The 12,128-nt window shown below is 44.1% G+C and overlaps 1 protein-coding gene across 1 annotated transcript in view; it reads left to right on the forward strand.

Moving 5' to 3' along the window:
- The first annotated feature begins 4,514 nt into the window (after positions 1-4,514).
- Positions 4,515-12,128, forward strand: part of CHSY3 (chondroitin sulfate synthase 3) — a 265,442-nt gene continuing 257,828 nt past the window's right edge. The window contains exons 1-2 of the mRNA XM_047778554.1: positions 4,515-5,696; positions 8,244-8,527. Coding sequence (XP_047634510.1) covers positions 4,895-5,696; positions 8,244-8,527 — 1,086 coding nt within the window. The 5' untranslated portion in view covers positions 4,515-4,894. The remainder of the gene's footprint in view (positions 5,697-8,243; positions 8,528-12,128) is intronic.

Below are 12,128 nucleotides of genomic sequence, written 5' to 3' on the forward strand. Positions count from 1 at the left end.
CCTCTTTCAATCTCCTTTGTACCTTTGTCTGTGATTTTAAATTTCTTGCTCATTCTTCCCAATTTAAACACTTCGTGTAGTACTTGCAGAGCAGTCTGATGAAGGGTTCTAGGTGTACCAGAATTGCTTTCTGGGTGGGTGACAGTAATGTCATTCCAAACCCAGGGACACAACCCCTAGGAGAAGTCTGCTTCCAGGTGAATTCAGATGATCCTTTATGTTCTAATAGCTTCAGCTCAGAGAAGACAAATGATTCACGTGTTATGATTGTCAAATACAGGCAAACTTGAAGTAGGTAAAGGATTTGGAGAAGACAGGCAATTGGTTTTGTACTTTTTCTGGTAACCATTGCAATTTATGAAATTTTGTTACTATTTTTCTCAAAATCTACTGAGGTGCTTCATAGAGATTTTATCAGGTGCTTTACAAGTATATAAATTGAAACACTCTTATTTAGTTCAGAATAGCAATCCTATCAGGCATTTTTAGCCAGTAGTATTGGAAATTACTTACATTTCTCTATTCTCTCTTCCAATACAATACACAGATCTGTCTGTATTTTAGTATGCATTTTTACATTTGTTTTTCACCAGTGATCATTAGTTTCCCTTTTAGCCACATCATTTTTTTTCTTAAATCCTTCCTAGAACATAGTATTTTATCCTTTGTTTTAATAAAAAAACTTAGTCCTTGTAGAGATTTCCCAGAAAATTATCCATCCTAAAAATAATGTATCTTCAAAATTAAAGTGAGTATGAGAAAATTACTTCACTGACTTGGGGAAAGAACAAATAAATAGCTAGAGGTCTCTCAATAAATATGAAATTAAACTCATAAAAAACATACACAGCGCTTTTAATACAAGGGAGGAGGAGGTGCAGACACTGTGTGGAAAAAAGAGAAAGATGTTTATATTTTTCTTCTATTCCAAAGTGATATGGCAGTTTCAATAATGTCTTAAATGCTTTCCATGAATCTACCTTTGTTTCTTTCTAAATTTTTCTTCCCATGGTTTGTCCTTGTAGCACATAAATAAAAACCATACCACAACTCGACACCTTCATTGTCACTCAGAATAAAAGAAATTTTTTTCCAAATGTCTTCATGGCTCAGAATATACATTGCCTAAAATAGTAGACACTAGTTACATGGGTCTGTTGAACATCTGAAATGTAGCTAGTTTGAATTGAAAAGTGCTGTAAGCGTGAAATATAGCATGGTCTTGGAAGACTTAGTACTGATAAAAATAATGTAAATTTTCTCAGTAATAATTTTATATTGATTGCCTGTTGTCATGATAATATTTTGAATATATCCAGTTGAATGAAAGCATTATTAAAATTAATTTCACCCTTTTAAAAATGTGGCTACAGGAGAAAAAGTTTAAATTATATGTCTTGCATTTACAGCTCACACTATAATCCCACTGGCTTAAATGATCAGCAAGTCTCCTCCTCCGTCCCATTTTCAACCCGTATTGATCTCTTTGCTGTTCTCAATATACCATGTCTATCTCAAGCCTTGGCATTGACTAGTCCCTCTTCCTGGAACATCTCTTAGATGTCCTTATGGTTAGTTTCCTCGCTTGTTTTTTTTGTTCTCTGCTAAACTTATCAGAAAGAACTTCTCTGACCAATTAATTTTAAATGGCCTCACCTGACCCATGTACAACCCACTATCTCCATTTTTTCAAAATGCTTATCACTTGGCATATTATTTGCAGGGGTGTGTGTGTGTGTGTGTGTGAGTGTGATCTCTCCTTAACAGAGTACAACTCTCATAAAGTCAAGGGCTTTGATTTTACTCTTTGTCTAGAAGAGTGCCTAGCTTATGGTAGATATCAAATAAATATTGGTTAAATAAATTAAAAGGTGGAACATCATTAAAAATACATAAGGTGATATCAAAGAATTTTATCATGAAAAAGGGTGGAAAATGAAGGACTGATATTTCCTGAGGGCCTACAATGAACAACTGTACACTGTGCTAAGCACTAAAATATAGTGTCTTACTCCTCAGAGAAATATACCTACACATGAGAAATCTACATCTCAGATAATTTAAATAACTTTCCCAAAGTCACTTAGCCAGTAGGGGACATCATTTCAATACTTTTCATTTTATTTCAATGTCTCCACGTATCTTCTCTGGCTCCCAGACTAAATTGGATGCTTTTGCAAATACTGTCTCGGAGTACTGCACATTTTCCCTTTGTATCATTCACCACCACAGTAATTCATTTTATAATGTGGTATTTAATATGCCTCCTTCCCTGCATTTGAAACTTCAGATAGGTGGCAGTGAGTGTCTTGTTGACATTTCCACGTTTAGAGCCTTCCACCTTGTCTAATGCTTAATTTCTCACACACATATGTTGAATAATGAATGAATGCAGTTAACTTTATCCCTAAATACTGTAACAATTGATGAGTAGGTTATTTGTGCCTGATGAGAATAAACGATTTTGTAGATCAGCTGCATGAATGGCACCTATTGGAATGATGTCTGGCCGGATATTGCAGGGAAGAGTATGCTAGTGTGTCAGGGGACAATTGGTGTTTCACAACTGACCACAGGTAATGGGGCTCTATGTTATGAATGTCCTCTGGAAATGTGCTGTCCACCATGGCAACTCCCTAGCCATAAGGGGCTATTTAAATCAAAATGAATTAACATCAAATACAGTCGAAAATTCATTTCCTCAAACACATCAGCCACATTTCAAATGCTTAGTAATCATACATGGCTTGCGGCTGCCTTATTGGACAACACAAATGAAAACTTCCACTATAGGGAGAGTTCTATCGAACAGTACTATTCTTGAAGGTTTAAAACGTCCTTGGGAAGATGTGTTTTTAAATCAGAAGGGGCCTATTCTTTTGATTAGTTTTGTATTCTCACTAAAATTAAACTTGGAGAAAGAGGCCAATAATCTGTATTCCCAAGTGTTTCTGGGCAAGACCTAGACATGGAAAAGGAGCTTCACTGTCCAGCAGATGAAACATTTCGTCAGACGTGCTCATGCACAGCCAGTTACTGGTGTGGAAAGAACCACCCCTCCAAGGGCTCCAGGCAGGCCCACTGTTCCAAGGACGCTGCCAGCACCTTGCTGGATCAAGCCCTATGTCTAATGCCATTCAATACCATCCCTTTGCGTTTGATGCAGAAAACAGAAGACTGAAATCTGAAGAGGAGAGAGTTTGGAATGGCAAATGCACCTCAGATTGTAGTTAGTATCACAGCTTCTGGAGAGAAAGCTTTTAAATGCCCCCTTCTTCAAAATGTCACATATCTTCAGGTAATGTCTTCATATATAACTTTCAGTGATTTTGGCCAAGACAATTTAACCTTTTTTTGAGATTCTTTTGCTGGAGATTTTCTTCCTTCCTAATTGGAGAGGTAAAACATTTCCTGTCATTGCCTTAGAAAAGAAAATGCTTTATAGGCAAGACCAAAAGCTACATTTTCTATTTCATTTTCTGGTTAAGTTTAGTTGTTTGGGGGGAATAAGAATTTTCTTGGTATGAATCTTCCAAGCATTGGCTCTGTGTGCTCCCATTTCTCCATCATTTGCCAATCCTACTGAACTAGTCTCTACCAAGACTGAAAATAGTTCATGGTTCTCACTTTTAGACTAGAAACCAATGGAGAGCTGGGTGCAGGATGGAGGCAGCCCCACGTGTCCCAGCTCAACAGGTGGGGAACATGAAATTTTTATTTTCTTTGAGGATTAAGCTCCTGCTCACTGTGACCACCTCTAGCCTTTCGATAGGTATTTCCAAGCCCTCTGCGATTTTCTTAGAAGAGACACAGAGTGATCATGGTGCTTCTACGTAAGACTGGGGAGTAGTGGTGAAAGTGGTGAAGGATGCTAGCAGGGACTGAGGAGTTGGTACAGCTGGGTGGAGAGGTGCTAGAGTAAGACAGATGGTTTCCTCAGCAGTGAGCGCAGAAGGAGTGGAGAGAGAAGACACGAAGTGGCAGCCTGTAGAGAAACGCGAAAAGGACCGAAAACGCGAAGAGAGGAACCTGGGAGGGGCAGGATGGGGAAGGGTCACGCCGGGACGTAACCAGCTGTGGGCAGGGGGAAGCGAGCTGGGAGGGAGATGCTGGCGCTCGCCGGGGGCTCTGGGACCCGAGCTCCGCCGATGAGGTCAGTGGAGCCGACGTGCTGGGAGGAGGGCAGCGGAGCCCCCGGACGCGGGTGTTGCTAGGCTGGCGGAGGGGCGGGACGGGACGGGAAATGGGATGGAGAACTGGGGCCGCGGGAGGAGGAACGAGGGGGCGTCGGCGTTGGAAGCCGGAGGCGGCCCGACCGGGATCATTTCCTTCCGGAGAGTAGGCCGGCTCTGGACCGAGGCGCGGGCCGGGGGCGTCCGAGGGCGGGTGACGGGGAAATACCGCGGCCCGCGCTTCCCCCAGGTTGGCAGCGGCGGTGCTCGTGGCTCCTCCTTCGGGCCAGTCCGGAGCTTGGCGGCGGGGGGAGCGAGGGCGGGGGCTCGGGAAGGAGGGAGAGGAGGGAGGGACCAGGCGCGCCAGTGACAGGGTGGCAGCCTAGGAGCGGACGCGTTGCTGCCGCCGCTCCACCTCCTCCTCCTTCTGCAGCTCCTCTTGCTGCCGCCGCCGCCAACGCCGCCGCCGGGAGAAGTTTCACTCCCGACCCTCCTCGCTCAGAGCACGGACCCAGAGCGGAGCGGGGAGCGCGGCTGACAGCCGCAACCCGCCGCGGGCTAGGCGCCGGGAGCGCTGCGACCCCGAGCCGGGGTCGGCGCCTGGGCGGCTGGCAGCGGCTGGGGCTGGGGGCGTTGAGGCGGAGGAGGGGCGGGTGTGAACCTACAGACCCGTGCGCCGCGCCGCAGCCACTCAGCGAGCGTCCGCGCCCGGGGCAACCGCGATGGCCGTGCGCTCCCGCCGCCCGTGGATGAGCGTGGCATTGGGGTTGGTGCTGGGCTTCACCGCCGCGTCCTGGCTTATCGCCCCCAGAGTGGCCGAGTTGAGCGAGAGGAAGAGACGCGGTTCCAGCCTCTGCTCTTACTACGGCCGCTCCGCCGCTGGCCCCGGCGCGCAGCAGCCGCTCCCCCAGCCTCATGCGCGGCCGTGGCCGGAGCAGTCGCCGCCCCCAGCGCGCCAGGAGCTCCAGGGGCCGCAGCTGCCTGAAGCAGCGCCCGGGGGAACCAATTTTCGGAGCAGCCCCTGGCAGCAGCTACCTCCGCTGCAGCAGCGGCGACGAGGACGCGAGTCGGGAGGCGCGACGGGGCTCCCCGGAGCCCCGGTGGCCGAAGGGGAACCCGAGGAGGAGGACGGGGGTGCGGCCGGGCAGCGGAGAGGCGGCCGGCCCGGGAATAGCCACAACGGCAGCGGGGACGGGGGCGCCAACGCCCCGAGCTCCCGACCCCGGGATTTCCTGTACGTGGGGGTGATGACCGCGCAGAAGTACCTGGGCAGTCGCGCGCTGGCGGCGCAGCGGACCTGGGCGCGCTTCATCCCCGGCCGCGTGGAGTTCTTTTCCAGCCAGCAGCCTCCCAACGCCGGTCTTGGCCAACCCCCGCCACCCCTGCCTGTCATCGAGCTACCTGGGGTGGACGACTCCTACCCTCCCCAGAAAAAGTCCTTCATGATGATCAAGTACATGCACGACCACTACCTGGACAAGTATGAGTGGTTTATGCGCGCCGACGACGATGTCTACATTAAAGGTGACCTCCCAGCACTGGCTGTCCCGCCTCCCCGCCTCCCCAACTCCTTTCTCTGCAACCAGCCCCATTCCCTGCCCAGCCTCAATCCCTGCCAGCCCCTCTCTGCTTCTCTGCCAGCACGTGCTCCCGGCTCCTGCAGCCCCCAGCCGGTCGCCCCCACCGCTCGCGTCCGCCCACCATTTCTGGTCCGCTCCTCCTCCTCTGCTGCGGTCTGGACCCTTCTCACACCTGCCCCGCTCTTTTTGCCTTCCTCATTCTTGCCATTCCTGTTAACGCCCATCCCTCGCTCCTACTCTTTTTCGTGTAGGAAGGTGAGGAAAGGGACCTCAGGGTTAAACCTGAGGCTCTTCCCCCTCCACCCTGCCCTGAAAGCCCGCGGTGGTGGTAGTTTCCCCACATCGGTCCGGAGGGGCGTGTCCTCAGTGGCGAAAGGGCGGATGGAGGATGCAGGCGAGAGCCAGACTGGAGATCGGTGATCTTGATTATTCCCCTCCTCTTTTGCTTTAACTGGATCTAGCACAGTTTCGGAACTGGTGAGATCGAGGAATCATTTTCGCTGTCCCACCCCCTTCCCTGTGCGGTCCTTTCGCACGACCCTCAAAGCACTGGGAGTCCTTGAGAACGCCCCCTGCTCCGGCGCGCAGCTCCTTCCCACCACCACAGCGCAGCGTCAAGCCGTCCCTGACCCCTGCCACGGTTCAGTAAAATCGTGAGGGGATGGCTGTATCCATAGGAGTAGGTGGTGAGGAAAAGGGGGACAAGGCCCGCGAATTATCCAGACCCTAAGAGCTCCGCTCTGCCCAAGCACACGGCCGTGGGGATCCTTTCAAAGTCCGTCTTGGTGGTTGCAGCAATTAGCAGAGGCAGGAAGTCCTTCCCCAAACTACGCGCAGTCCCAGCACCAAAAAACTTTGTCAGTTTTCAAAGCAGCGCGTCCTTCACCCTGAGTGTGAGTGGCTCTGGCCAGAGCTTTCTAAACTCAGCCGAGGAAAGTTCGTTAGAGCAGGAGTAAATCTTTCTCTTTTCGGAGAGGATCACAGGGGAAGTAGGAGTGGTGTGTTGTCTTGAAGGAGGCTCCCAGTGCTTCCCACATTTCCTAGGTTCTTGGTCAAAGGGGGGCAGCCCTTCCTTAGTTTATGCCATTCTCCTTGTAACCTCGTTGCTTTCTCCTGATTCAGGTAGTATCTTTTACGTAGTCAAGGAGAAACAGATAAAAATTAAAAAAAAAAAAAAAAAAACACAGAAAAAACCCCCATCACATTTTTTTGGTCCTAGGACTGAGTGTAGAATTAACAACTAGAGATTCCTCAGGTTTGGGTTGGGAGGCAAAATCCTTAGGGCTGGTTGGCAGAGGAAATATTGATAATTAAATATGGAAATAAAGGGTGGAATAATTTGATATAAAAATTAAAAAATGATTGCCTTCCTGGTGAATGCACCGTCTTATAGGTAGGTATAAGATATGTAGGTGTCTATTTCTATGTGATAGATCTACTATCTTATAGTCCGCAGGTCTTCTAGGTCTCATTTAAGTCATGAAGGTTTCCTGGCAGAATTTTGCCACAGTTTGCAGACAATTTCTAAAATGCATTAATAGCATCCACTTCTGTCATATCTTTTAATGCTTTGAAAGATTGTCCTTTAGAGCACTGAAATGCCATATTCTCATCCATTTCTATTAAGAATGGAATGCATTTTGTATTAAGAGCCCAGTCATAGCTGAAACTCATTGAGATCCAAGGGGGCGTGGCATAGAGTCAAGATAATGACTGCAGATGCTGTGCTCATCGAAAAAGATAGTAAAGATGCTGACTGGGAATACAAAGAAGGTGACTGTTTATTCCAGTGTAGCACTTTGCAGAGTGCCAGATGCTTTGGAACTGTTTTAGCTACAGAACTTTATTTTTAAATTGTTTTTCCGGATGAACTTACAGACGTAAACTATATTATTTAACTTTTAATTAATGTTATTTTTTTTTCTAAGAGGTGCTTTCCAAAGTTCCAAAATGTTATGTTTCAAGACAGATTTGATATTCTCTCTGTCCCTTCCCTCTCTTCCTCCCTCGATCTTTTTCTCTCTCTCTCCTTGTGTGTGTGTGTGTGTGTATGTGTGTGTACACACACATACACACACACTCTTTTGGGTTGTATATGGCTTGAGTTTAGTTAAGGACAAAACACTAAACTAAATAAATTATCAGGAAAAAAGTAATTACTGGATATCAGTGGGCTGCCAGTCAGTGCTAAATATTAATATTTATTATGTTTGAGACTTTTGTCACTACTTCAAACACACTAAGAAACCAGTCTTCATTGACCTTATTGTTATTTCACCTTAAAAAAAAATCCAACTACAATGTTGATAAGATTTTATTGTGATTTAATTAATATCTATAGAATATTCAAAGATGGTTTTCTTCTTTTACATTGTCTACAACTTGTGGTGAGCTTATGCACACTATTGGACGTTCTTTCCCTTGCTTGGTGTGTTATAAATGATTATATGAGTAGGAAAATGAATGATTATTGTTTCTTTTCCCTTTATAGGTGACAAGTTGGAAGAGTTTCTTAGATCGCTGAATAGCAGCAAGCCCCTCTACCTGGGTCAGACTGGCCTGGGAAATATCGAAGAACTGGGGAAGCTGGGGCTGGAGCCCGGGGAGAACTTCTGTATGGGAGGACCAGGCATGATCTTCAGTCGCGAGGTTCTCAGAAGGATGGTACCACATATTGGTGAATGCCTCAGAGAAATGTACACGACTCACGAGGATGTGGAAGTGGGAAGATGTGTCCGACGTTTTGGTGGGACTCAATGTGTCTGGTCGTATGAGGTAAGACTTGAGCTGGGATGAAAGTTACAGGTGCGTGACAGTTTCCAGTCTGGGGCATTGATTTTATGTATACTCTCTGTGTGTATGTTTTTTGCTTGAAAATGACAGCAGCAGTCAATGATAGACCCAAGGGTGATTGTGACAGATACCTTTCTTAGTAGAGCTAAGGCTTTCTTATTAACTTGACCATTAACTTCGAGCAGCAGCCTCTGCGTGTAGTCACCTCTCTGGAAGATGCTACTTCCACTTATGTGCTTTATTGGTGTTTATATACATGTGTATCCATTTCCTGCCTCTAACAGGAGTTCTTTTTCTGTTCTCTTTGGGTGTAGCTTTTAGCATTTGCTGCTTTGTTGTTTGTTATTACTTGGGTTAGGTATATAATCCCATCTCTTTGTTTTGGGGTTATATACCTAACCCTGAATAATTGAGGTTGTTTTTTCTTCCAAAATTGATTTTGAAATGAAATGCGATTTTATTTAAAATAGTTTTTTTTTTTCCCTGAGAGTTCATTAGTAAAAGTTACTCAACACTTAGTGTATTGCAGTTTTCAATTTAGTTGGTTTTCAAGTGATTGGCGTTAAAGATATTTCAGCTACCCAATGCACACCTCTGTAAAATATAACTTAAGTCATTTACTTATCGTAGCATTTTTTCATGTTTTCTTGGTATCAGAGAAACCTTTCATGAAAATGTGTTTCCTATGAAGTCCTTACATCGCAAGATTACACAGTCCCGTTCATTTTTCCTTTGGAAGTATAATCCCACTTTCCTTAATTTAGCTTCTTTTTTTATGGTTTGTGGTATTTACACTATGGGGAAGTATTTCATATATTGATTAAGAAAGTAAACATTAATGATAACTAGCTATTTGGAATATGTACCAGGCAGATTTAAAATGATCATCTACATCATTGGAGTTCCCATCGTGGCTCAGTGGTTAATGAATCCGACTAGGAACCATGAAGTTGTGGGTTCAATCCCTGGCCTCATTCAGTGGGTTAGGGATCCGGTGTTGCTGTGAGCTGTGGTGTAGGTTGCACACAGGGCTCGAATTCTGTGTTGCTGTGGCTGTGGTGTAGGCCGGTGGCTACAGCTCCAATTCGACCCCTAGCCTGGGAACTTCCATATGCTGCAGGAGCGGCCCAAGAAATGGCAAAAAGACAAAAAAAAAAAAAAAAGATTACATACATCATTTCTTTTATTGATAGAAATAATTTTTTTATAAACCAATTTACGACTACCTTTATAATAATACTGTATGCAAACATACTACAGTTTAAAAATAGGTCATTTGAGTAAATTAACTATACTTCTATATGAAAAAGTAGGTAATTTGGAATAATATCAGTGAAGAAGTTTTGTCTCTCCATTTCATAAAGAACTAACTGGAAGGCAAAAAATAAATACCTAAAATGGAACACACAGTCAGTTGGTTTTGTTCACATGAAAATTTTTTTTTGGCAGACCTTGACTCTGTATGGATGAGAGAAAATCATCCCTATTTTAAATAAAGATGGAGAATTATTATACTTTACTTGATACTTTATTGCCTCAACATCACATAGAAAGTTTTAACAAACCTTTTGTTTCATGTCCCTCCTTTCAAGTTTTCATTGATTCTGCTGTGAATGTGCCGTCCTCACCTAGCAGTCTGACCATTCATGAGCCAGAAGAGTAAAGTGTGTTCACATGACCTACATGTTCACAAATTGATCCAATATTTTATTTGTAATATAGGCATTTGTTCTGGCTAAGGTGAAGGGGAGTAATGGTAGATGTGCACCCTCTGTGTTAGAAGAGGTGGAATCTTAGATCTTTTCGTTAACTGACATAGAAGAGAGAAAGGGGACTCCACCCCTTGTAGCCTACAAGTTCATGATCACCATATTTACGTTTACTTTTTGCAGTGCATTTGCATTTTTAGGCTGACAGTTGTCCATCACTAACTCTGGAATCTGTATGAAAAAAATCATTTCTATATTTTCCCTAGCAATGGTATATATCATTTCCTAAAGGAATACTGCTTCAGAATGTTGATGTTATGTTTTCCTAGCAATTATATAGAATTTATTTGTTTTGGAGTTTTCAGTCTTTAAATGAGCTATTTAAACAACATTTATTTTAGGAATAGCATTGATTTAATCCTCATATGAAGTCTCAAAGTCTTTTTTAAAAGAAGGATGGAAATTTTCATTACCAAGGAATGTATTAAACAGTACCAACAGTTAATAAATATAGGAAAGACAAATATGCAATTAAATTACTTCCAAGCATTTCAATATTAAGGGATGTTCTATGTTTCCTGACACAGGTGGACTGGGGCATGGCCAAACTAGGGCTTTCTAGTTTGGATTTGAGGTTCCTTGAAATGTCCAACTTTGCTGCTGTCCACATGATGTTGAAAAAATTAATCTATTCCACTCTGGGTCAGCATCTTCAGTAAAGGAGAGATTTCATATCCTGTCATAGAATAAACTATGAAATTGATCAGTTATTTTGTTTCCATATTCCTTTTAAAAGAACCATCTGCAACAGAATTCTCTGTACTATACTTCTCATGGATTTCAGATTTTTTTTTTCTTTTCCTCCTAATACAGGTTGTTACAGTATTACGAGCACTATTGTAGAAACGTAGTCATAATTTTTGAGTTTGAATAAATGAAAACATTCAAGATGGAATGTTGTCTTTTAAAAATGATAGAAGTTCCTATCATGGCTCAGAAATGGATCTGACTAGCATCCATGAGGATGCAGGTTCGATCTCTGGCCTCGCTTAGTGGGTTGAGGATCCAGCATTGCTATGCGCTGTGGTGTGGGTCACAGATAGGGCTCTGATCTGACGTTGCTTTGGCTGTGGCATAAGCTGGTGGCTACAGCTCCAATTGGACCCCTGGCCTGGGTACCTCCATGTGCCACAGGCTTACTAATCTTGTAGGAGGAGAACTGGATAAAATATTAAAATTATAGATTGCATAGCATGTAGCTTTTTTAAACTATGGATTATATTTTTTAAAAATCTAAGAATCTTATAGTATTCTTCTTTACTGCTGAATTGGAGTCTATTTTTTCTGCATTATACACACATAATATTGGCAAGAGGGAGGAGACAGAAAGGGAGGGGAATAAACTTGAATTTGGGTTTGAGTCACCAGTCTACCACTCATATGTTTCATTGTCTTTTTTTTTTCTTCCTTTCTTTTTTTTTTTTAGGGCCATACCCTCGGCATATGGAGTTTGCCAGGCTAGGGGTCAAATCAGAGCTACAGCTGCTGGCCTACACCACAGCCACAGCCACAGCCACGGCCACAGCAACTCAGGATCCTAGTTGAATCTACGACCTATACCATAGATCACGACAATGCCAGATCCTTACCCCACTGAGCAAGGCCAGGGATTGAACCTGCAACTTCATGATTACTAGTTAGATTTGTTTCTGCTACACCGCAACAGGAACTCCTCTTTCACTGTCTTTTTAAAATTACTTCTCTGAGCCTTGCTCAGTTCATTTGAAAGTGAAGATTGTAATGGTGTCTTCCTCATAGATTTTGTAGAAGATTAAGTAAAGTGGTGAAATGATCCATGTAAAGCTCTATGTAAT

This window comes from Phacochoerus africanus, chromosome 4 (assembly GCF_016906955.1).
Source record: "Phacochoerus africanus isolate WHEZ1 chromosome 4, ROS_Pafr_v1, whole genome shotgun sequence".
Lineage (NCBI taxonomy): Eukaryota > Metazoa > Chordata > Mammalia > Artiodactyla > Suidae > Phacochoerus > Phacochoerus africanus.